The sequence below is a fragment of the Mirounga leonina genome, unplaced genomic scaffold (assembly GCF_011800145.1).
Source record: "Mirounga leonina isolate KUSES-001 unplaced genomic scaffold, KU_Mleo_1.0 Mir_166, whole genome shotgun sequence".
NCBI lineage: Eukaryota > Metazoa > Chordata > Mammalia > Carnivora > Phocidae > Mirounga > Mirounga leonina.
The window spans coordinates 11,654,867-11,677,940 of NW_023270418.1; the positions used below are offsets into that span (position 1 = coordinate 11,654,867).

Sequence of the window (23,074 nt, forward strand, 5' to 3'; positions counted from 1 at the left end):
CATTTGGTTTAAAACGGAGCGCATCTTGGGACAGGGTCCAGGGCTGGGATTCGGGCGCCCCGTTGGAAGTTGGGGAGGGGCAACGCCTCCCTTCCTCCCCCCTTTCAATTCTCCGGAACTGGGAGAGGAGAGAGGGAATTTTATCGCGAACATCTGTTGCTTGACAAAGAACTTCTTCCCGGTCTTCCTAAGAGCCCTCCGGTCCCCAGGCCAGTACGCCTGGGCCCGCCCCTCGCAACGAGATCGCGGGGAGGGGCCGAGGCGAAACCCGAGCCCCGCGCCCACCACCCGGGCTGGCGACGTGGCTCGGCGGCCCCGGCCTCCCCCCGCTCGCGGCCCGGCGGCCAATGGGCGCGTGAGCCGGGCTGCCCGAAGCTTCCCTGCCCGCGGCGCGGGACGCGCCCCTTCTCCCCGGCGCGGGGCGGGCCCGTCCCCTCCCCCGCCGCCGCCGCCGCCGCCGCCGCGCTGGGAGCCCCCACTGCCGAGTCGCAGTCCTCCTCGCTCGCTCGCTCGGTGCCTCCCCGCGGGCCGCTCTCCCGCCCTGACGATGGCGCGTGGCGGCCGCGACCGCCTCCTGGGGCTCGCCCTGGGGCTGCTGCTGGCGCTGGCGCTGGCGCCCGGGGCGCTGCGGGCCAAGCCCACCGTGCGGAAGGAGCGCGTGGTGCGGCCCGACTCGGAGCTGGGCGAGCGGCCGCCCGAGGACAACCAGAGCTTCCAGTACGACCACGAGGCCTTCCTGGGCAAAGAGGACTCCAAGACCTTCGACCAGCTCACCTCGGAGGAGAGCAAGGAGAGGCTGGGGTGAGGCCGCGCTCGGGGGCGTCGCAGGTGTCTGCGGGGATGGCGGGGCGGCCGCCAGGCGGAACGCGCGCCGCAAAGCGAAAGCGAAACCGGGCGCGCGGTCGGAGGGCGGGGACTAGCGGGCACGGCCGCGGGGCCGGCGCGGAGTTGGTCGCGGGCGCCGGGGCCGCGATGCGGGGACCGCCACCGCGCCCGGGCCCGGGCTGGCTTCCCGCGGGGAGGCAAGAACGTGGCAGCGGCCGCGGGAGCCAAGGCGGCCAGGGCCCGCCCCCTCCCCTCGGTTGCATCAGAAGGGAGGGCCGCGGGTGTACAAAAGAAGAGTTTGTGCACAGTGGCATTTTAGTGATATGAGCTCTTCCCCACCCTCCCAGTTTCCCTCTTCTCCCCCCATTCCCGGAGTGGAGGGTTTGTGACACTGCTGAGAAGGTCTCCAGGATGAACATAAATGGATAAAAGATGAAGGGGCAGGTTGAGGGAGAGGCTTGATTCCTGGCCGGGAGTTCCTGGTCGGGGGCAGAGGTGTTGTTGCCTTCCGGCTGATAGGGATGGCAGAAGTAGGGCTATAAAGATCCTGTCAAGAAGAGAGGGGCATTAGGGCATAGGGAATGGGAAGTGAGAATGGAAACTGGTCCCCCAATTTCTGTTGCCCCGCAGATGTCTGCGGAGGCACCCAGTCCTTTGGCAATGAGGGCCAAAAGCTGGAGGGTGTGGTGGCAGATTGTGAATTTCACTGGTGAAGACCGTTGAATCAGGAGCCAAACCTGGAAAACAAAACTTTGGTACATTTCTGCACCCTCTCCAGTTTCCCTGGGATACAGTTGGGCTCGTGCAAAGGTATCTGGGACCCCTTCCACAGAGCAATCAGCAGCCAAGACCCGGTCCCAGGTGGAGGCTGGGCTGGGCTGGCGTTGGGGGGCGGGGGTGGTCCCAGTAGCCCGGCCTACTGGGCACCAGGCCTCCCGGAACCTGCTTCCTGGAGGTGGAGGATCTTCTTGTCCTGCTACATGAAAAAGGACACAGCCATCCCTGTGCTGACAGGGGCTACCAAAGGCCAGTGTGGTTGGTTAAAATCGGAGGCTAAATTATACCTATTGTGTAGGTGCACCATCTGCCTGCTCTGATAAAAGATCTTTGAACTTCAAAGTCCTCTCCAAACAATCACCTTTTATTTTGCAGAGAAGTACTTTTCTTGTTCGGGACTTCACAATGGGGGCCATTGATGGGTTCAGTCTATTGTACTGCTTGGAAGCACTGGGTAACTGATTTATTCTGGGACCCTGAGAGGCAGCCATTTGCAGCACTGCCACCAGGGAGGAGGAGGAGAGGTTTTGGGATTTGGAGTAGGGAACTCTGCAGTTTGCAGCCCTAACAGCTTCCGGTTTTACTGCCTTTCTCATGACAGGCAAGCCTAGTGGCAAGAACCAGTGCTGGTGGTCGGTCTGCATTTGATCGTGTATGAACACGATCATTCATTTAGTCATGCAGCAAACATCTGAATGGCTGCTTGTGCCAGGCACCATGTTAGATACCTGGGAGATACAAAGGTTGAAACCTTACGCTCTAGGCCTCCAAGTCCTTACAGTCAGAAGTAGAGGAGAGAGACACAAGCAGACGCTGGGCATAACCACTGTGGTGGTGGCACGTCTGAACCACAGTGACTGCCCTCGGGAGAAGGAGCCCCTGGGGCTGCAGGTTGGAGAGAGGGGCTTAGGGGCTTCCGGATGCCCCCTGATCGGAACTGGTGGGATGGCTCAGAGATTGCCAGGTGTACCAGCAGGGCGAGGCATTCCCGAAGAGAAAACAACCTGCTTGTAAAGGTATTGAAACTTGTTCTGGGGGATGAGGAGTGTTGGGACAGTAAAGGGACAGGGCAGAGGCAGAAAGAACCTTTGCGAGGTGAAGATTAGATGTTATCTCGTACACCATCAAAATGTTATCATCCCCAAAACTTGTTAGGAACGTCAGACCAGCAGCAGGACAGAGAATGTAACCGAAGCTCAGATGGGGAGACCAGGGGCAGGGGAGTGGCCCTGAGTGCCTGAACCAAGCCCAGCCGGTCCCCAGGGCAGGAGAGGGTGAATCCAGACACATGTGGGAGGCAGAACTGTCCGTACTTGCTCTCGACTCAGCGTGGAGGTGGGGAAGAGGAGGGAGGAACCCAGGGGAACATCCGGTCTCTGGCCTCAACCACCGGATAGGTAGTGGACACACCAGTCACCTGTAAGGTAAATCCAGGCTAGGGGGAGGCTTGGAAGTGATGGGTGCCGTTTGGGACGGGCTGGAGAGTGAATGGCCACCTCTCTGTCCACAGCTCCTGGTGTAGCACCCCGCCCCCCGCTATCCCCCACTCCAAGCTTGGGCTGCTGAGGGAGGAGTGTGGCTGGATCCAGGCAATCACCACCTGACGTTAGATTCTGAAAAGGTGACCATTCTAAGGCCCCTGGAGACACCTAGGCCAGGGGGCTGCAAAGTGGAGGCCTATAGGCCACATGTAGTCAGAGACAGGCTGCGCGGTATTAGAGAAAACGTAAATTACCATCTGAGTGATGTCACATACTGACCCTGATTTCTGGTTTCTCTTGACACGGTCGACTTACGTTCCCACGTGGCAGTCACTGTCTGGAGCAGAGATGGGCAGCCTTGCAGGCGGCTGGCCCCACATCTCTAGGTTTGCCTGAGGCCCTGCCGGGAGGCTCTGCTCATGTCTGTTACTCGCTGGATGTCTCTTGAGTTCTCTGTCCGCCTGTGATCTGGATGACTGTCCTTAGTGAGGCCAGGCACACATTCTCTCCTTTATTCGCCACAACATCCCTTGTAAAAGCATGTGTTCCAATTTATAGTCGGGAAAACTGAGACCCCGAGGGGCTGTGATTCCCTGGAAGGAAGCCTTGAGTCTTTGTTAGTCTTGAGACCTGTTAAAATGGCAAATGAGGGGACACATTAAAGCTGTGGGGAGCGCTTACACTTTCCTGAGCAAGAGGAGCAGCTCAGCCACCCAGACTCAGGTAGGCGATGGAGACTTCACACGTACTAATGAATTCATCCCCCATTTCTTGTTAATCAAAGAGTAACTGTTAATCAAAGAGATCTAACTCATTTACCACTGAGTTGACAGATTGCAGCCCAAAGCAAAGAAACAAATCCCTAATTAGCCTGGTTGACCTCATCCCAGGTAAATGGACTACTAGAGTAAAACGTGTTTAAGCATTAGAAATAGCTTGTGGGTGTCCTTGAAGTTCCCCACAGGGAAAGCACCCCTAGCTTGGGACCCTCGGGCCTAGAGATGGACACTGGTGAGTTCCCGACCTGAAGTTTGCTTTGGCCTAGGGTTTGGGGTTCCTCTGTTGAGTCTAGTGGGCAGTCGCTGGACCTGGGGCCAGCTATGGAACAGGAGACATCACTGGACCAAGGCATCCGTACCCTGAGGACAGAGGTATAGACTTCTGCAGCTGCTCAGCTGGTCAAGTTTCTTGAATAGTTCCCATGATGTGAAGGCTTTCATCCCTGACATCTTATGCTTTGGCCAATAAGATCTGGCCTCTTTCTGCTTTAAGTTTCAAGACTTTGAGTCCAAAGTTGTGAGATTTAAAAAAAGAAGCAAAGAAGAATTCACTTATCTTTTGGTTTACCTAGAATTTTCCTTTTTTTTTTTTTTTTTGCATTGGCCCTAGAGCCCCGAGATGTGGGTTCCTACCCTGGTCATAGCACATACAAGCTGTGTGATCTCAGAAATCTGTCATCTCATTTCCCGCAGCCTCGGTGCCATCACTCTAAAGTGAGGGAGTCGGACTGCACCTAGAGAAGACTGCTAGGTTTCATCTTACAAATCAACTCTGATCAGTTGGTTGTGTCCGCATGATTGCATCATTGATTTCATTTCAGTTGTTTATGCATTTTAGTTTCTGCGGTGTTTGATCTTTTTCTGGATCAGGATCACACAAGTCTTGATAATAGCCTTGTGGGTTTGGTGTTTTGTTTTGTTTTGTTTTTTTAACTACAGGAAGATTGTTGATCGAATTGACAGTGATGGGGACAGCTTTGTTACCACCGAGGAGCTGAAAACCTGGATCAAACGAGTGCAGAAGAGATACATCTACGATAATGTCGCCAAAGTCTGGAAGGATTATGATCGGGACAAAGATGATAAAATTTCCTGGGAAGAATACAAACAAGCCACCTATGGTTACTACCTAGGTAAGAGGTGCTGCCAGGGAGCTTGCACAGCTGGGGGTCTCGTAACAAGGCCTCTCTTCTCTCTTGACACATCTCCCACCTCGAGGAGATGTCACAACCTACTAAGTAGAACCCGCTTGTGTAACATCCTCCTCTGCTTACTAAGAATGTCCAGAGTTGCTTACTTTGAGTGAAGCTGTAGGTGGTGAGTAGTGGGAGGGGTCCACGGTCCTGGGTGGTTTAGTCGGTTAAGCATCTGATTCTTGATTTGGGCTAGGTCATCATCTCAGGGTCATGAGATGGGACTTAGGTTGCTGCCCAATCTGAGCTTACGATCTTGGAGGCACAAAGAACAAAGAGAACAGAGCAGAGATGAAGCGTGTCCGTGGCACGGTTTCAAAATGCTGCCGGCTTTCAGATAGCAAAGACCTGAGTGGGCTGGAGCAGTCAAGGAAGACTTCCTGGTGGAGGGTGGTCTGGGGGTTAGGCTTTGAAAAATGGATATATATTTGGAGAGATAGAAATAAGAGGAGAAGGTGGGTCAGCTGGAGAAGCAAAGGGGTAGGAGTGCATTCAGAAGTGGATGGGGTTTGAATAGAAGACAGGCTTGTTTGTGAGGAATGATAGAGGGATGCATGCAAAGCACAGGGTGCAGCCCCACTGGGTGCATGGGAGAGAGAGCCAGAGATGCACACACTCATTATTAGGTTAAGGGAGATCTTAAAAGCCAGACAGAAACATTTAGAATGTCGTGGGTACTGGGGAGCCTGTGTATGTTCTAGATCAAAGAATGATATGATGAAAGCAGGGTTCTGCAAAGAAAAGTATGACTATATGGCCTAAAGCCAGCACTCTTAACCATTTGCTATAATGCCCCCAATAAGCTGTTAGGGCCTGGATTATGGGGGAGGTAGGGAGATGAAGGGACAGATACTAAAGGCATTCTGAAATGTTTCAAAGAACTCAGTGGCTCGGGACCTTTTGTCCTGTGTGTACCATTTGGGCACGAAGGATGAGTGATCTAGAAGGAAGTACTTTCTGTAGCAGCCAGTTCAAACATTTCTGCACACATCCTGCAGGAAACCCCGCAGAGTTTCAGGATACTTCGGATCATCACACCTTTAAAAAGATGCTGCCACGCGACGAGAGAAGGTTCAAGGCTGCAGACCTCAATGGTGACCAGACAGCTACTCGGGAGGAGTTCACCGCCTTTCTGCACCCTGAGGAGTTTGAGCATATGAAGGAAATTGTGGTTTTGGTAAGATCATTAAAAGAGCCTGAGCTGGGAAAAGACCAGCAAAATCTGTACCACAGTCTTGTCCCTTCTTCCAAAGAGAGAGCATTCGTCAGCCTGACGGGAATTGGAGAAGAACTCTGAAGTGGAATACGTTGGGAATACTTGTCTACCCAATAGATTAGTCAGGGCAGGCTAGCTGCTGTAACAAACAGCCCCAGTCCCAGCCATGGAAAACGAAGCTTATTTTTGCTTCTACCAAGTCCAGTGCAGATGGTTTGAGTCAGGTGGGCCTTTTGGGCACTTCTCTAAGTACTGTCAGGTACCCAGGTGCCTTCCACCTTGTACTCCACCATCTTGTGGCTTCTAGGTCATCCTGGAACAACCAGCTGGGAGACACAAAGGAAAAAAAAGGGAATGCAGAGAAGGCAACAGTCTGCCATTACTGTCCTGGCCAAGAAATGAATCATCCCTTCCTTCTACTTTCCACGGGCTCCTTCTAGATAGGACAAGGCAGGGAAATACAGTTTAGATGTGTGCCGGAAAGAGCAGATGGGTTCAGTGATCCACTAGCTGGTCTCTGTCCCATTTTTCAGCCTTGCGGGAACTAGAAAAAGACTCTGAAAGGGAATTCGTGATTGTTAAACCATAGGGGGACTTCAAGTAAAACTGGCAGGAAGGACATTCCTCTTAGGAGGGGGGCTTGGGAGGATGCATGGGTCCAACCGAGGCTTTGAGGGATGGCTGTGCGTTCCATAGTGTCTTGGGGGGGGGGGGGAAGTCCCAAACGTCTTCATTTTCCATGACAGTAAAATAAATGCCATCATTTATTTCCTGGGCAGGTGCCCCAGGCCAGTTCTAACTGCTTCAATGCTGGGAAACCAGTGACTGAAGTTTTTGTTCATAATCAGCTCTGGACTATTTTAGTTGCCCAGTTGGTGGATGGGGTCCACTCTTGCCTCATGTTTTACTCTCGTGATCATCATGACACCAAGGACTGGGCAGTGGCTCTAAGAATCATTTCTTTCTACCACCCACCATTCATGTAGTGATAGCTACTTCGCTAGAGGATGATGAAGATGCGGGAATTGTCCACAAGTGCATTACGTGCCTCTGGATTGGCTCTCTGCTTTCCGGTCGGCTGTTTGCTTCAGCCCAGGATGGCTCTGAGTTGCTGTGACAAAGTAAATTCATTTAATTACTCACCCAAGCAATAAACCTAATTAAGAAGTCAAGTGCACTAAGTGCAGAACATATACATCCAAAAGTCTGATATACTTTTCCTTTGTAATTGCCCATCGTTTCATATTTTCATGACACCTGCTTAGTGTTCATCATCCACTCAGCCCTGCAATCTGTTTTTTGTGATTACCCGGTCCAGTGGTTCTCAAGCTGGGTTCCTCCCAGGTACCCCAGGGGATGGTCTGGCTGGATGGTGGAGATGGTTGGCCTGGCAGGGCTTCTTGATAAAAATCCGAGTCCCTGTGGGCTTTTACTTACATTTGCATTTGAAGAGAGTGTTCTGCTCTTAAAATTGGGGGAAGAGGAAGGAGGAACAGAAGCCAGTGCCTAGTTTTTACAGATAAGAAACTCATGCCCACGGAGGTAGGGAGGCGAGCCAAAAGCTTCCAAGCATTTTCGGCCATAAAAGCCAGACCGAGGAGGACAATAGGTAGAATTCTCAGATTTACTTAGAGCACATTGCCATCTTCTCTTCTCTATTCCCCTTTGCTTCCTAGGAAACCCTGGAGGACATCGACAAGAATGGGGATGGGTTTGTGGATCAGGACGAGTATATTGGTGAGTGTGGCCTGCAGTCTTGCTCAGCTCTCCCAACAGGGCGACATTCCTCCACCCACATGTCGAGCTCCTTTCCGCAGACGTCTCTTTTAGCAACAGCTGCAAGTCTGAAGTTGTCACTCCTGTGTCCTCCCACTGCGGAGGGACTTGTCACACCAGCCCCAGGGGCCAGTATGTGGGAGGCACTTAGGGGACGTCACACAGTGGCCAGCAGTGGGCCCCACGGCTCTGAGAGCTGCCCCCCCACCCCACTGTCTAGTTTTACCTTTGCAAAATGGGCGTGGAGATCCCACAGATTTCCATGAGGCCAGAGCAGACTGGGTCTGGGGAAAGACTCCAGTCAGATGGTGAGTCCATGGGGCCTCAAAGCCCTGAGCAGATGGAGCTGTGATGGATGGGACAGCTTATATGCCGAGGCATCTGCAGAAAGGCCCTCCTTCTTAGAGAGGTGACTCCTGGTCTCCTGGGCCCAGCCGCCCATGGTTAGCCATTGTGTGCCTCTGCTTTCTGATGCTTTCCTTGGGAGTACCACAGCTCGCATTTTGTTCTGATGGGCTCCACTTAAGCATCAAGAGGTGTGTTTATCAGGTACCAGGCACTGATGGAGTCAAACTCATGCAGCTGGGTCAGAAGCTGCCTTGCGGGCAGCCCTTCCGAGCAGCCCAGTTGGCCTCCCAGCATAAAGGGCTGGCGCAGGCCCCTTGGACATTTCCATCTGACCCTCACCGCGGTCACTTGGGTGCCCCAGTATAAGGCTCCCAACAGCAGGTGCCTTCTCCTGGCAGCTCTTCTGCTCCCAAGTGCCGATAAAGTAAAAGCTGGGACGTCATGTGAGGGATGGGATGCATATAATTTTCATACCCATAGTCAATAGAGGCAGTTTATTACCTTTCAGCGTAAAACCGAAGTGCACGTCACCCTCGGTCTCTGGTCTGGGGTCGCGTTACTTTGCCAACCCCTGCACGAGAACACGTGCTTTCGGTAATGAAGAGCAAAGTTTCTTCTCATCAGGAGAAGTGCTATTTGATCTGAAGGCCCGAGCGCCGTCCTCGGGTGTGTGGTAACCGACAGGTAGCTCTCACCGTGGTAATTAAAGCGATCTCGGTGGCACGACCTTCGGAGAGTAACACGCTGACAGGCCCCTCGTCGTGCAAGCCGCACAGCCTTCCCCGTTCCCCGGGGTGCGTGTGAGGGACGGTTCAGAGCTGCGGACGCCTCGCCTTGACGGTGCTGATGGAATTAGACCGAGAAGGCTCACGGATTGAAACACGCAGTGTAGCCCTTTTGATCAAAAGCGTGTGCTCTTCCTGGCCCTCCTGAACTCTGCATTCAAACGGTGCGAAGTCAGTGCCTTTGCCTAAAAGAAACACTCTACTCTTTGCACTGGGGAGTGAGGGAGGCGCGGGGGCATGGTGCTTGAAAATACAATTCTGAGCGGCTCGTAGTCGGAGAGGCCTGACGTGTGGACTTGTCCAGCAAGTGAGTTCATTGGTGGAGGAGCCTTCTTTTCTGCTGGAAGTGAACAGAAGACCGGTGGTGATATGGTGCGGTGGGAGGAACCCTGGACTTGGGAGTCCTGGCTTCTCCACTTACTAGCTGTGCGACCCTGTGGGAGTCATGTCATCATGATAAGCCTCAGTTTCCTCATCTGGAAAATGGGAATACACAGCATGCGTGCTTGTGGGATTCAGTGAAGCCCAAGTTAGCTAATAAATGTGACAGCCCTGGCTCAGAAACAGTCTGTAAATGTCCGGTGTGGCTCTGCCTTGTGGCGGAACCAAGGGTCTTGTCTCTCTTTTGCCTTCATTCACTACCCGCTCTCTCTACCACCTGGCATTTCCAAGCTGTGTTTCCATTAAAGAGAAAACTACCCACAGGGTATCTGTCTTTTCCAAGGAGATCTAGTGACTTAGCAAACAATGCACCTAAACTTCACCTTCTTTGCCCTTCCTGGTCATTTCATAAAATAAGGATAATGATTCATCTTACAGAATTGTTATAAGGATGAAATAAAATGATCTATGGGGAAGCCCTTTGGAGAGGATACAAACAACAATAGGAATAAGTGGTTAAGACCAGGGGTAGAAGCAGAGTGACCCTGCTCCTATGTAGCCTCAAGCTCATACTAGCTGCGGGTCCTTGGGTTAAGGCTATGCCTCAGTGTTTTCATCTATAAAATGGGAATACTAACAGTACCTACTTCTAGGATTATTATGAAAGTTAGAACAAAAAAAGTGTGTAAAGTATCTTATATATAATAGCTGGACTGTAGGAAGTGCTTGATGTTGGTCCTTTTTACTGGTTTTTCACCTATATAGTGCTGGTTTGGGTTGTAGAGTGTTTTTCACAGAAAGTATCCTCTTTCATCTTCATAATAACTCTGTGATTTGTAAATTATTACCTCCATGTTACAGACAAGACACCTTAAGACTCACTCACTGAATTAAGTAACATAATCCCTGTCACTGAACTAAGTCACAAGCCAGGATTCACCTTCGGGCTCCTGAGCTCCGTTCTTTCTATTCCACGAGGCGGCCTGCACAGTGGCTAAATCACTGCGTCATTATCCTCCAGAAACTGCCCACCAGACATTTGGGTTAGGGCTCCTGATGGGCCATGATCTTTCCAAAAACTCCGGAGGTCAGGTTTTCCTTGACTTACCTTCCCACTTCTCTTCATAACCAAGAACACCTTCCCTTCTAGCGGATATGTTTTCCCACGAGGAGAACGGCCCTGAGCCAGACTGGGTTTTGTCAGAACGGGAGCAGTTCAATGAGTTCCGGGATCTCAACAAGGACGGGAAGTTGGACAAAGATGAGATTCGCCACTGGATCCTCCCTCAAGACTACGACCATGCTCAGGCCGAGGCCAGGCACCTAGTGTATGAGTCAGACAAAAACAAGGTATTTCACGTTCTCCAGGAATGGTTGCTTGAAGGGAGAGAGTTTACATATAAGATTGGTTCTGTTTGCTGCTTTGGTGATAGCATTGGCCCATGCGGCCGCGTCCTTATTGACTTCTCTCATTCTTGCCCTACATTAGAGACTTGTGAACTTAATTAAGCCAATACCGTGATAACCCACGGTGAACTCATTAGAGGCCCAGACATTCCCAGAGAGTCCGCTAAGGGCCACACACTTAATTCCCTCCCGTCTCTGAGGATTGCAGAAACGGTGACTTTGTTTGCCGTGGGCCGGGCCTGGATTTCTGAGGTATACCCTGAGTTGCCCGAGGACAGGTTTGTTCAGTCAGTCAGTCAGTCAGTCAGCAGATATTTATCAGACATCTCTAACGTGTCAGGCACAAGGATGCCCATCCCTTGACATCCCAGGCAGCCTGAAGCAAGCTCGTCCTGCGAGGGCTCGGATGCCCAGCGCTTCAGTATCTTTTGATAAATATCCAAATAAATAAACAAGATTTAGAAAGAAGCCCTGCCTCTTCCCAGTTTGATCACTGCTGCATGTTCTCGGGAGACAGGAGAGTTCCGCAGTCAAGCCATACAGGGGGAGTGGAAATCTTTGGGGCCTGTTTTCGGAAAGCCAGCACTGCTTATGGACATGACTGGATTCTGGCTTCGGAATTCCTCGAGGCCTTGCCTGATGTATTTTAGCGCAACTTTTAAGGCCGGAGGCTGTTGCGGTTTGGATTTCGCAGGGCAGTGATGGTGGGTGGAGGAGGTACCTAGCAGCTTCTTAATTATGACATGTGCTATTTTAAATGTTGAAAATCCATGAAATTAATGGGAGCTTCACGCTGAACTGTTCCTCAGAGTTACCAGAACTTCTGTGACAGAGGTCTTTTCCTCTCTCTTGCAGGATGAAAAGCTAACTAAAGAGGAGATATTGGAGAACTGGAACATGTTTGTCGGAAGCCAAGCCACCAATTACGGGGAAGATCTCACAAAAAACCATGATGAGCTCTGATACCTCCTCCGCATAAAGCATACAGCAGACTGTCATAGGCTCTCTTTCGTTGTCTTGGATGGTTGCTACAGTTGTCTCGTCTACAGCAGTTGTGGGCCCCCCAAAAAGCAAGTTTCTAACCTCAGATTGGGGTTAAAATTATTTGTCACTCACTATTTACTGGAAAATAGTCATCGCTCTTGTTTCAGTAAGACTTCTCTCCAAACACATTAAAATCTTGGTCAATCGCGACACTCTACAGGGATACTTGCTAAAACAAGACTTTTTTTAGCTTTCTCCATTAAACATAAACGAAAGGGGAAGAAAATGGGGAAGAGCCCTATATTCAGAAGTTGGGGGGCAGTGTATGGAGCGACTGCTGTGTATTTTAACTGCACATTTTTTAGATCTGCCACTGTTGAATAGTTGGTGAGAGAAACGTCTGATGAAGCTACAGTGGTATCCTCCTATGTAGGCTTATTTCCGAGCACGTCTAATATTCCAGATTCTTCCTTCTTGACTTTATACTCTGAGCTGTCACTGATGGTATATAAAACCTCTGTGCATTTTTCTGTACGGACCTGCTAATGTGCACAACAAATCCATATCTTTGTGTTTTTTTGTTTTTACAGTAAGAAGCAATCAAGAAAGATAATGTGAAAAAGAAAGGAACTTTAGAGGTAGGGAAGAAAGGAATGTCAGGCATTCATTCGAAGACCTCTGGGAAAATGATAAACACTTTATTATACTTGAGAACATTTTCTTGACATGTAAATGAGGTAGGTCTGAGCTTTGAAAAAAGTGAACAGAAATACAATTCATTTCCTCGCTGATCGCCGACAGGAATGAGGAGGTGGGATCCTGGGGAGGCCGGCGTTGTGGAGTTCTGAAACCCACTCTGGCTGGTCCCGGGGAACCTGTGACCCTGGGGACTGCTGCATCAGGGAATTAGGACAAGGTGATGTTACAAGCCATTGGCTGAACTGGGAGAAACATCTCTTACAGGCTGAAATTTCACCTTATAAATAATGAACAAAATAAAGGATCCCACTGAGGATTTTCTACTGTGTCCTGTGGTGTTTGACCTCACACGCACTCTTTGTGACATTCTTGTTCATACAGAATTAACAGTGGGATGGGATTACATGATTATATGATAAAGGCTCTGGGCTTTTAATCTGATTACTAGAATGTTTAGAATATACTCACATTTACCTATGTAACAAAGGCAGAACTTCTTTCTCTGCTAGTAAGGGCATCTTCGAGTCATTGTAAGTCTCTCTCAGAGGGGTTTCAGGGCCTACAAGGCCCTTCAGGGTCTGGTCCCTTCCTGCATCTGCATCTCCCTACCACTGACCCCATCACTTCCCAGGGCCGGCCCCACTAACTTCCTGGTCCTCCAGCACACCAAGTTCATTCCCAGGTTGGGCCCTTTGAGCTTGCTGCCCCTCAGATTCAGAACACCCATCTCTCACGTCCTCGGGGAACTCAGACAGTACCTCCACAATGGGGCCTCCCACGCTCTCATCATTTATGGTGGTCCCATTTGAGTCCCTGTTTATATTTTGTCTCATTTCCCCGTTTTATTCTCTTCTTGGTACACATTGCCATTTAAGCCATTGTTTTCCAGGGTTGATGTACAAATTACCACAAAGAGGGAGGCTTACAACAACAGAAACTTAAGTCTTTCACAGTTCTCGAGGCCAGAGTCTGAAATAAAGGTGTGGGCAGGGCCACGCTCCCTCAGAGGCTCTAGGGAAGGATCCTTCCTTGCTGCTTCCAGATCCTGCCAGCCCCAGGTGCTCGTTGGCTGTGGCTCATCACTCTACTCTCTGCCTCCATCTTATGGCCTTTTCTTCCTTTCTCTCTCTGTCTCCTCTGTGTGACTTATAAGGACACTTGTCATTGGATTTAGGGCCCACCTTGATAATCCAGGATGATCTCATCTCAAGATCCTTACTTAAATCAGCAAGGACTATTTTTCCAAGTAAGGTCACATTCACAGGTTCCAGGGGTTAGGAGGTAGACCTATCTTTTGGGGGGCCACCTGCAGCCAACTGCACCATTTGATGTGTTCTTGTTTGTACACGGTCCATCTTCCCCAAGCTGCAACGTGAGAGCAATGGTCTGGTCTGTCTTATCTCCTGCTGTTGCCCAGGACCTAGAGCAGGAGAGCCTGGTCTACAATAGGTACTCCGTAATTACCTGCTGAATGGATGAGAGGTTGTTAGCTTTCATCAAAGAGAATGTTCTTCAGGGGGAAAAAAGTGTGTAAATAATTAAAAAATAGCTCACATTTGCTGAATCGGAAGTTAGGTAATTTGCTGGACTCCACAGTGATTAAATGGCAGGGCTGGAATCAAACCCAGGTGCTCCTGGCCCCAAATCTCCACCGGGTAGCACTAAGTTTTATTGCTCCAACCTTCAGAGCTGATACCTGTTCCCTTTATTTCTTGGCTCACCCATGGTGTATGATTATATGGTCAGGGAATGAGAATAACTCCCCTTACCCAGAAAGAGGCTGACACCTTTTTTTTGGCAATGAAAACCTGCCTTTTGAAAAATGAGAAAATAATATCTTGTAACCTAATTAGAAGCATAACACTTGTAAAAGGTGCTAACATTATTTTTATCCCAAAAGGGAATGCTGGTTGATTTATTAAGTTATGCACTGTAAGATGTTAAATATATTTTTAGCACTAAATTTCTCCTTTCAAATCAGTGTACATAAGAAGAGAACCCTCACAGAGACTAGTGCTTCTGGGGCTGAATTTAACACTATTTAAAGAAAGAAAACCTTAGCTAGGGGACATAACTGTTAACATGGTGATTTGTAAAGCCTTAGATTTCTAATAGGGTCTGACTGTTTCAAGGAAAACATATTTTGTTTCTAGGTAACATTTCAAGTCGGATTATGGACAAATGCTACAAAATTGATCTGTAATGGGAAATACTGTAATGTCACAAAGCATTATTTATATGCTTAATGTGACCGAAAGCATTAATTGCTAGGAGCCAAAATCTGTCCAAGCAAAACATGAACACACATTTCGTACCTCTTGTCTCTTACTATAGGTTTTTGAATGAATTTGAGTGTAATAAAAAAATGTAGTTAGAAAATCAGCAACACCTGAAGGTTTTCTTCACCTGCGTGGATTATTGTAGTTGTTTCTTGTTAGCAAAGGCATGAACCCTGTCTGCTCAGAAGTGCCCAGCAAACAGTAGCTACATGGCTACTTGTTAGCCGCCCAGCGAAAACATCTTGCGGAGGTAAGTGGTGGATGGCTGACTGGATGTTTTTAAAAGTCTTTCTAGATTGATTCTGCCACTTTTGTAATAAAATCTGGCTTCCTCCCAAGTATATGCAACTAGGATTTGGCTCTCTCTGGAGTCTTAAAACAAGTTTATAATGCTAGAATTTCCCACTAAAAACCAATGAGCACTGTAATGTTCACTGCTTTGGCTCACGCTGAAGTATTGAACACTTGGGCAGTGGAAAGACTGCGTCATCAGTACTTAAACTCCTGCGATTTACATGAACTTGGAGCTCTCTGCTCAGAATCCATCTGCACTCTCAATTCAGGTCAGTTCCAGAGTCCGAGGCTGGCTCAACGCACCCTAGGTATGAGGCATCCCACCATCCCGTGTGTTTTCAGTACCTCTGTCATTTTTCTCATATAAAATAGAAAATATAGGTGCCTGCGTGGCTCAGTCGGTTAAGCGTCGTCAGACTCTTGACTTTGGCTCGGGTCATGATCTCCGGGTCGTGGGATCGAGCCCTGCCTGGGGCTCTGTGCTCAGTAGGGCGTCTGCTTGAGGATTCTCTCTCTCCCTCTTCCTCTGCCTCTTCCCCTACTCATGCTCTCTCTCTCCCTCAAGTAAATAAATAAATCTTTAAAAAAATAAAATAAAATAGAAAATAGTGTGCAACTCACCACTGAGGCACGGAGAGAACATGAATGTAAGGCTTGGTTACTTTCCTATCTTGGAGATGCTTGTGTAGTGAGAGCACATAGCATTTCTTTTCTCTCACACTAAGAGCCACGTACTGGCCACTAAGCCAAGTTCTTACACACATTTCTCCTGGAACCCTCACGACAACCTGTGAGGCTGGTACTCGTAGGAAAGAGGGATAAGCTGGGCTGTGCTGTGGGAACGAACAACCCAACCACCTCAGTGGTCTAAAGAGTCCACTCTCGGCCAATTGTCCACGGCAGCCGTGGTGTGGGGGCTCAGCAGTGTGAGAGTCAAACGCAGGCAAGCCAATGTGGTCACTCCTGACAGTGCCCCATGTCAAAGAGTGTTCTGTTAGAAATGGCAGGGCCAGGATACAAATCCAGGCGTCTCTGATAGGGGACCCCACCCTCTTAATCACCCCACTATGTTGCTGCCAGTTAAAGAGCCTCTTGGTGAATCCACTGCTAATATTCCTACCATTTTAAAAACTGGTGGCCATGCATGGTGTAATTTGAAAATTCAGGACCATGGGGGTAAGATGCAGAATTGGTGGCATGGAAAGACGGGTCCAAAGGTCTGGCTGGATTGAGTCCTAGCTCTGCTACACAGAAGTTCTGTGATCTCAGTAGGTCACCTTCCTCCTGAAAGGCCTGTTCTGACGTGGATGATAATAATAATAATAATAATAATAATAATAATAATAATACCCAGCTCTCAGAGTAGTCACAAAGATGCATGAGATAATGCACATGGCAAGAACCACAAGGACTGAAAAGTGACACACACAGAAAAGGAGTTTTTCCTAAGTTTTTCCTTTCTGAGCAGGTCCCATGGCAGCAGTCAGGCCAGGCCTACAGACACCAGGCTGCTACTCATAGTCTTTCCTTCTTGTGTGACGTGTTCTCAAAAGCTCAAGACGGATCTACTACTGGAGGAAACTGACCAGATGAAATGACAAAGGACTCGCACTCAGCACTGTTTTTATCGTGGTGACAGCATTCCAAAGCTGTGTGTGTGGCAGCGATTCAGAACTCAATTCAAGAGCAGATCAAAAGCCTCTGCACTTTCAAAAAAAATATCCAGGGACCCGGCTGAAAAAGGTCCCTCAGGGTCTTGTTTTCAAAGGAGGAAACTGAGGCTCAGAAAGAGTCAGCTTGTGGTTTTCCCTTTCCTCCGCACTGAGGCAGAGGTTAGACCAGACCTCCTTCCCCTACTCCAGCTGTTCACTTTAAAGCCTCAACCATCTCATCTGAAAAATGGCGACAGTAATCCCTACCTTCGAGAAGAGGAATAGGGACTGATCAAGGAAATGCCCATAAAGCACTTCGTGAAGCCAGCGGTCAGCAAACGGTAACCATTTTCATTAGTCGGCCAAAGCAGGGTCCTCACATGGTTCAGCAGCAGACAGTGGATTTATTCGTGCTTACTTTTAGGCCTCCACCCATGGCAGGAGTGAATGAGCGAGGCTGTGGATCAGAAAACTGTCAGAGGCTTGTTTATTGTTTTAAAGACATGAAAGAAAGGTGTTTTGTTTTAAAGTTCATATCTTAAATAAAAAAAAAAGAAGTCACATGGTTATTACCTGTAAGAAGCTGAGGAGATTTACTGAGTCCTATCAGATCGGTGATCCCAAACCAGGGAAGTGTGTGGCCGGGCTGCTAAGACAGTAGCCATAAAGGTGCATGTAGAGAGCACCCCCGGGTGACTGAGAGTCAGACGGACTCGCCAGCTGGATGACTCCAGACCGACTGCTTCTACGCTGCAAACCTCCTTTTCCTCTTCTGAAAAAGGCAGAAAGAGCAGGACCTGCGCTGCCAGGTGGTGGAGAGGGCTCAGGGAGACGCTGGGTATAAAGCTCTCTGCCGCTGGCCTAACTCAACCGTGGAGCCAGAGGACTCTGTCCTAAAAGCTTTTAAGGAGCTGACAGTCATTTTAAGAGTTAAAAGATATGCCACAGAATCTAAAGAAATCATTTAGAAAATCATCTGAATTTTATTTTCTGACAGGTGAAAGGCCACATACAGATGACTCACACGGAAGCTGGGCTCATTAGCCTCCGAAGGCCCTTCCTGAAGTCTTCTGGAAGGCCCGTTGGCTTGCCGGTGGCTGGATTCACAAAGACATGGACTGAAGACCCGGTGGTACAGGCTGAAGAGTCAAAATGGGCCAGCTTGGGGTGGCCAAAGAAAAAGCCATCACTGAGATCCCAGTGATTTACAGAAGGCAGCTCCTTGGTGGCATTAGGTGGGAACAGAGCCAGGCGGTAATGTACGCTGGAGTGACCCACTTTCTCCACGGCCAAAGCAGCCACTGGGACCTGAGGAAAGCTGATGGGTGTATGGAAGGTACACTGATTTGTCACCATGAACCCCACCATGGGGGACGTCAGCAAGCCAGTTCTCAGGCCGCAGTATCTAGAAGGTTGAATCACAATGCTTATTCCAGGGCCCTATGACCCTCTCTCCCAGCCCAAGGATGTGTGTTCCAGAGTAAAGGGCTCTAGCCTCAAAGGGCCACCACTCGCTAGCTGTTTCCCAGGCAAGTTGGTTCACCTCCCTGGACCTCAATTTACACAATAGAATGTTCATAACTGTAATACCTACTCCGTGGGCTAGCAGTGAGAATCAGTGGTGCATGTCATTTAACACAGTACCGTGTGCTACATGAACAGTTCCTGGACATAGTAAGTGCTCATTAAACATGAGCTATTACTAGCATTATCATTCCATCTTATCCTCGCTTCTTATTGTGAAGAGCCAGGAACTTTTGTGTTAAATTGAAAGCGAAAACTCATTTCTTACATAGACGGTTACCGTGTCTCTCATCTCTATTAATCTCTTTAAAGGGCAGTGGCTGTGTCTTGTTTATTTTTTAAGTTGGATGACTAGAAATGAGGTTGCACTTGAGATACATTTGGAGGTTGAACAGGATCAGAAATAAAAGCATAATGCTGAATTATAGTCTCCTCCCCCAACTACCACCGAAGAGGCCCACTTACGACCTAAACATTTTCACCGCACTGTCTTATTGTCTTCTTTTCTTGAGAAAATTAACACTGAATGTGAGAATTCACTGTAAGGGAACAATCAGGGGTTGTATAAAGGCTTGACTGCAAAGTCCTTCACTGAATCACTGTTCACGGAAACAGGCTACCAGCCTCCACCCAGGGAGGGCACGGTGAGTACCAGCCGCCCTGGGCACCTGTTGATGTTGCCCATGGTGACATTAGATAACGTTCATTTGCTGACATGGAAAGCTGTTCAGTGAGACAGATCAGATTATAGAACAGTATGTACCATTTGATCTCATTTGTCGTATAAGACCTATTGGTTGATGTACTTATTGCCTAGAAAAAGAAAGGATAGACTCCAGAATGTTTTCAGTAGTCATCTAGCAGTGGAGTTTCTGGTTAACTTTTTCCTTGTATGAATTTTCCAGAATGAACATGATTTGCCTTTGAAATAGGAAAAAAAATGTTATTTTAAAAGATGTCTGAATATGAATTTTATTTTTTAAAAAAGCCCTGGAGTGATGAGCAGCCTGGAAAAGCAAAACTCCTCCTGCCCATTAGGATCCCACCCCTGGCTACCCTCGCTGCGGAGGCTTCCCCAGGAATACCAGGGAGGGAGAAAAGAAACATGGAAAGAAAAGCCTTGCCCTCCAGCGTGACTCCAAGATCCAGTGAGAATCTAATTCTTGCGCTTTCATTCCCATGCTTCTTTGTTGCTATTGCTTTCCTATTTCTCTGCCACTGGTTTTCTCCTTCTTTTAGGACACTGACAGTAAAGAAATAATGCCTCTTCCCGCGGGGAGAGCAGTATTTCATGAGCTCCCTGTATCTCCGAGCCCAGCCACCAAACCTTTAAATAACTGAAATGCACAGGCACTTTGAAGCAATGTCCTCTGTGGGCACCTGGTCGCCAGGGCTGAGCTCTGTGCTTTACATTTTCTATTCCGTCTTCCAAACAACCCTGCAAGGCAGGTCCCATTGTCCCCATTTTACAGGAAAGAAAGTCAAGTAGAGAGGCTGAATAAATCTCCCCAAGGCCTGTGCGCAGTAATCAGTCGCTCGGGCCCAAACATCATGCTCTTGAAGGCCAGTGTTCACACTTTCTCTTCCATCCCGGCTTACTAGATGGCGAAGCCAAAATCTCCATTTTAGTCTAGTGGATGAACTGCATTTTAAGTCTTTCTATGACTTTAAGATTTACATTTTCTTTAAGTGTTGCAAGTCAGGTTTATCATGTTTGGACCACAGACCTCCTGTTGGGAAGTTCATAATCCAATCTGATTTCACTGGTGGTAACAACAGGGTACTTGGTGTGAGATGTATCTATTGTTTCTTCTTTTTTTTCAATTTTAATTTTTATCAGGCTTTATATACATGTACATACTCTAAAAAGTCAAGTCATTGCTCAAGGCTTGTTACCAAAAAAAAAAAAAAAAAAAAAATAGTAGTTCTCTGACTGTTTCTGCTATGGGCTATAGTCTATAATGACCTCCACGGCACACCTACTCTTTGTTAGATACTGAGGACACAGCCCCGAATAAGAGAATTCCTGCTCTCATAAGTGTTCAACTTTAGGAGACTGGGGTTGGGGGTGGGAGTGGTCAGCTCTTGTCCTCCCTTAGGCAAGAAGGAGGTGCTACTTGTGTTCCTTTCTGGTTCCCCCTTCCATGCTTTCCTTCTTCTTTTTCTCTCCCTTTCCGCCGCAAACTCTGTGCACTACTCTGTTCCCAGCATGTGCTAGGCCTGGAAGAGAGAGCAGGGAACGAGCCAGACCGTGACTATTCCTGCCCTTGTGGGACCTGCTGTGTAGTGAGTGTGATGCCAGGGAAGGCGAGGGGCTCTGCGAGCTTAGAGCAGGGGGCCTGACTTGATCTCGAGGATCAGGGAAGACTTTCTGAGGAAGTGACAGCTAAGTGGGACATGAAGAAAAATGTAGCAACTATTCAAGTGACTAGTAAGGGCAAGAGTCCTCCAGGAGGAGGAAAGGCATATGTGAGGGCCCAGAGGCCAGAGACAGAAGTAGGCACATCCCAGAGATAACACAAGTCGCAGACGGCTAGAACACAGACGGCCAGAGGAGGCTGGGGAGGAGGCAGGAGCCCGCCTGGGGAGGATCTTGCAAGGGAATCTAACCTGGGCCAACAGGTTAGAAGCCAATAAATGGGCTGCATTCAGGGCAGAGGCAAAATCCAGTTTGTTTAATGAGCAGTGTGTCTTTGAACTGAGCAATGCGTTAGACTGAAACAATAATGTCTGCAGGAGAATATCCGGCAACTACCACGGCCCTGGCAGACAATGGTGGCGTGGGCCAGGATGGTGGCCGTGAGATGGAGAAAACAGAATGGAACCAAAAGAGATTTTGTACAAGGTCTGATGACAAGTCCCATCGAGGGAGACGAAAGGGCCCAGGATGGCTTCCAGCCTTAGGCACTTTCTGGTGATTTCATTTGTGGAAAGAGGGAACGTGGAGAGGCTGGGGGTGAAGGTGAGGAAAAGTGCTGGGCTCTGTTATGAATACTGTAGGTGGAGCTGAGGTGCCCACAACACCCCGAGAGGAGGTGCACAGCCAGGATAATAACATCACTCATGTTTACCCTGCCCTGCACTAGGGGCCACCTCTTCTGTTAAGTACACAGCTGGATTCTGTCTCCCAGAGGCACGTGGCTATATGGGCCTGATGCTCAGAAAGAGGTTGGGGCTGGAGACAGAAGCTGAGACGCCGCATTAAATCTAAAATCGGGGTCTAGGCAGGGAATGTAAAGCATTGACGCCGGATGGATGTAACACACTCGGGCGTGGTGGGCCTGTGGTGAGCCAGAAAGTAAATACCCAGTCTGACCCCACACCGATTCAGGCCTTAAAAAAAATACTGGACAGACTAAATAAAACTCATGGGTGGCTAGCCCAGGTTTGCCTTTCTGGCCCCCAGTTTGTGACCTCTGGGAGAGACGATAATTAAGCCACGGGAGAGGGAGGGGTTGCCTGGAAGAGAAAGTAGAAGGGGGTGAACTCACACGTGAAAAACTGGCTTTGGGTAAGCTCCCGATTGGTGATTTCTTGGGGTGCAGCAAGCAACTGATAAGGTGTCTGATTCTGATGCTGCCTGATCACTGTGTGAGGCAAACGCCTACCATCTGTGCTTTCTTATCGCCGACTGGGCAAACTTTAGAACACAGGGATATTAGGGAAGACCCCTTGTGTTCATCTGGTACAGGGGCTCTCCAATACTGGTGTGGATCTGAATCTCCTAGGGAACCTGGGAAACATTCAGATCCCCAGCATCCTCCCAGACCCCCTGATTCAGTCTGCAAGGAGGGGCGCGGCATCCTGATTCTGACATGCTCCAGGTGATTCTGATGCACACACCTAGCACAGCAGTGGCTTCTCTAGGCCCACCGCTTTGGATAAGGAAACAGCTCAGAGAGATGAAGTAAGCTGCTCGCTCACCTGCATGCAGCTAGAAAGGAATGTGGTCTGCCTGCACTCAACCGGTCACTCCAGCCCTTTCAGCTGGGTCCATTAACCCTTCACACCTGGACTAAGTCCCAGCCCTGGGTTGGGGACCAATGGGTCTCTGGTGTATTCATGGCTCAGGATCAGACCAGCCACACTCATGTTCCTACCCTGACTTTGTACCCAACTCCAACAGCTGGATTCAGTCTTACCTCATTCCCCTCTTCCTAAGCTCCTGCCTCCTTCCTTGAGTCCATAACTAGGTTCTACCTTGACCCCTGTGCCGAGCCCTGCATTGGTATCTCCCCAGGCTCTGGTGCTTCTGGGGCTGTGTCAGAAGGTTTGCTGCCATCTGAGGTCTGGAGAGAAGCATCTTTCAGATGGTAGGAGGCCAGTGAGCATACGACAGAGGCACACCTTTCAAAGGGATGAGGCTATTTTTGTCACTCCCTATAAATAGCAGAATTGGCCTTAGCTTGTGGTCAGTTACCTGGAATGCCAGAGCAGGATTCTGGCAGAGTCTGTCCCACACTCCTGAAACTCAGGATAAGCACAAGCTTGGCAGCATGACCTCATGACCATGCCAAGTCCTCAAGGAGCATCATGTGGGCAGCTGAAGGGGGTGACAGCTCTTGGGAATCTGTACAAGGAGGCCCCTGCCTGGGTGGCGTTGGGAGGTTCTGTGGTTACAAAGACAAATAGACTTTTAGAAAGGTAGACTTGGGAGAAAATACCTTACATGTA

At 49.2% G+C, this 23,074-nt stretch overlaps 2 protein-coding genes across 5 annotated transcripts in view; one reads left to right on the forward strand and one right to left on the reverse strand.

Moving 5' to 3' along the window:
* The first annotated feature begins 437 nt into the window (after positions 1 to 437).
* RCN1 (reticulocalbin 1) lies at positions 438 to 12,971 on the forward strand. The gene is made up of 6 exons (XM_035012518.1): positions 438 to 801; positions 4,802 to 4,995; positions 6,054 to 6,232; positions 7,948 to 8,008; positions 10,712 to 10,911; positions 11,824 to 12,971. The coding sequence occupies exons 1-6, from the start codon at positions 548 to 550 to the stop codon at positions 11,929 to 11,931; spliced, it is 996 nt and encodes a 331-aa protein (XP_034868409.1). The 5' UTR covers positions 438 to 547; the 3' UTR covers positions 11,932 to 12,971.
* Positions 12,432 to 23,074, reverse strand: part of LOC118015733 — a 185,526-nt gene continuing 174,883 nt past the window's right edge. For 3 of the 4 annotated variants that reach the window (XM_035012519.1, XM_035012520.1, XM_035012521.1), the window contains exon 3: positions 17,653 to 18,281. In XM_035012519.1, coding sequence (XP_034868410.1) covers positions 17,897 to 18,281 — 385 coding nt within the window. In that variant the 3' untranslated portion in view covers positions 17,653 to 17,896. Of the gene's footprint in view, positions 14,119 to 17,143; positions 18,282 to 23,074 lie in introns of those variants that run through there. The other variant, XR_004680690.1, reaches the window with a different exon arrangement.

Excerpts from the sequence above, each read along its gene's own strand:
- RCN1 (XM_035012518.1), top strand. The coding sequence starts at position 548 with ATGGCGCGTGGCGGCCGCGACCGCCTCCTGGGGCTCGCCCTGGGGCTG. Across the intron at positions 802-4,801 it reads GAGAGCAAGGAGAGGCTGGG|GAAGATTGTTGATCGAATTG; the intron begins GTGAGGCCGCGC and ends TTTTAACTACAG. Across the intron at positions 6,233-7,947 it reads TGAAGGAAATTGTGGTTTTG|GAAACCCTGGAGGACATCGA; the intron begins GTAAGATCATTA and ends TTTGCTTCCTAG.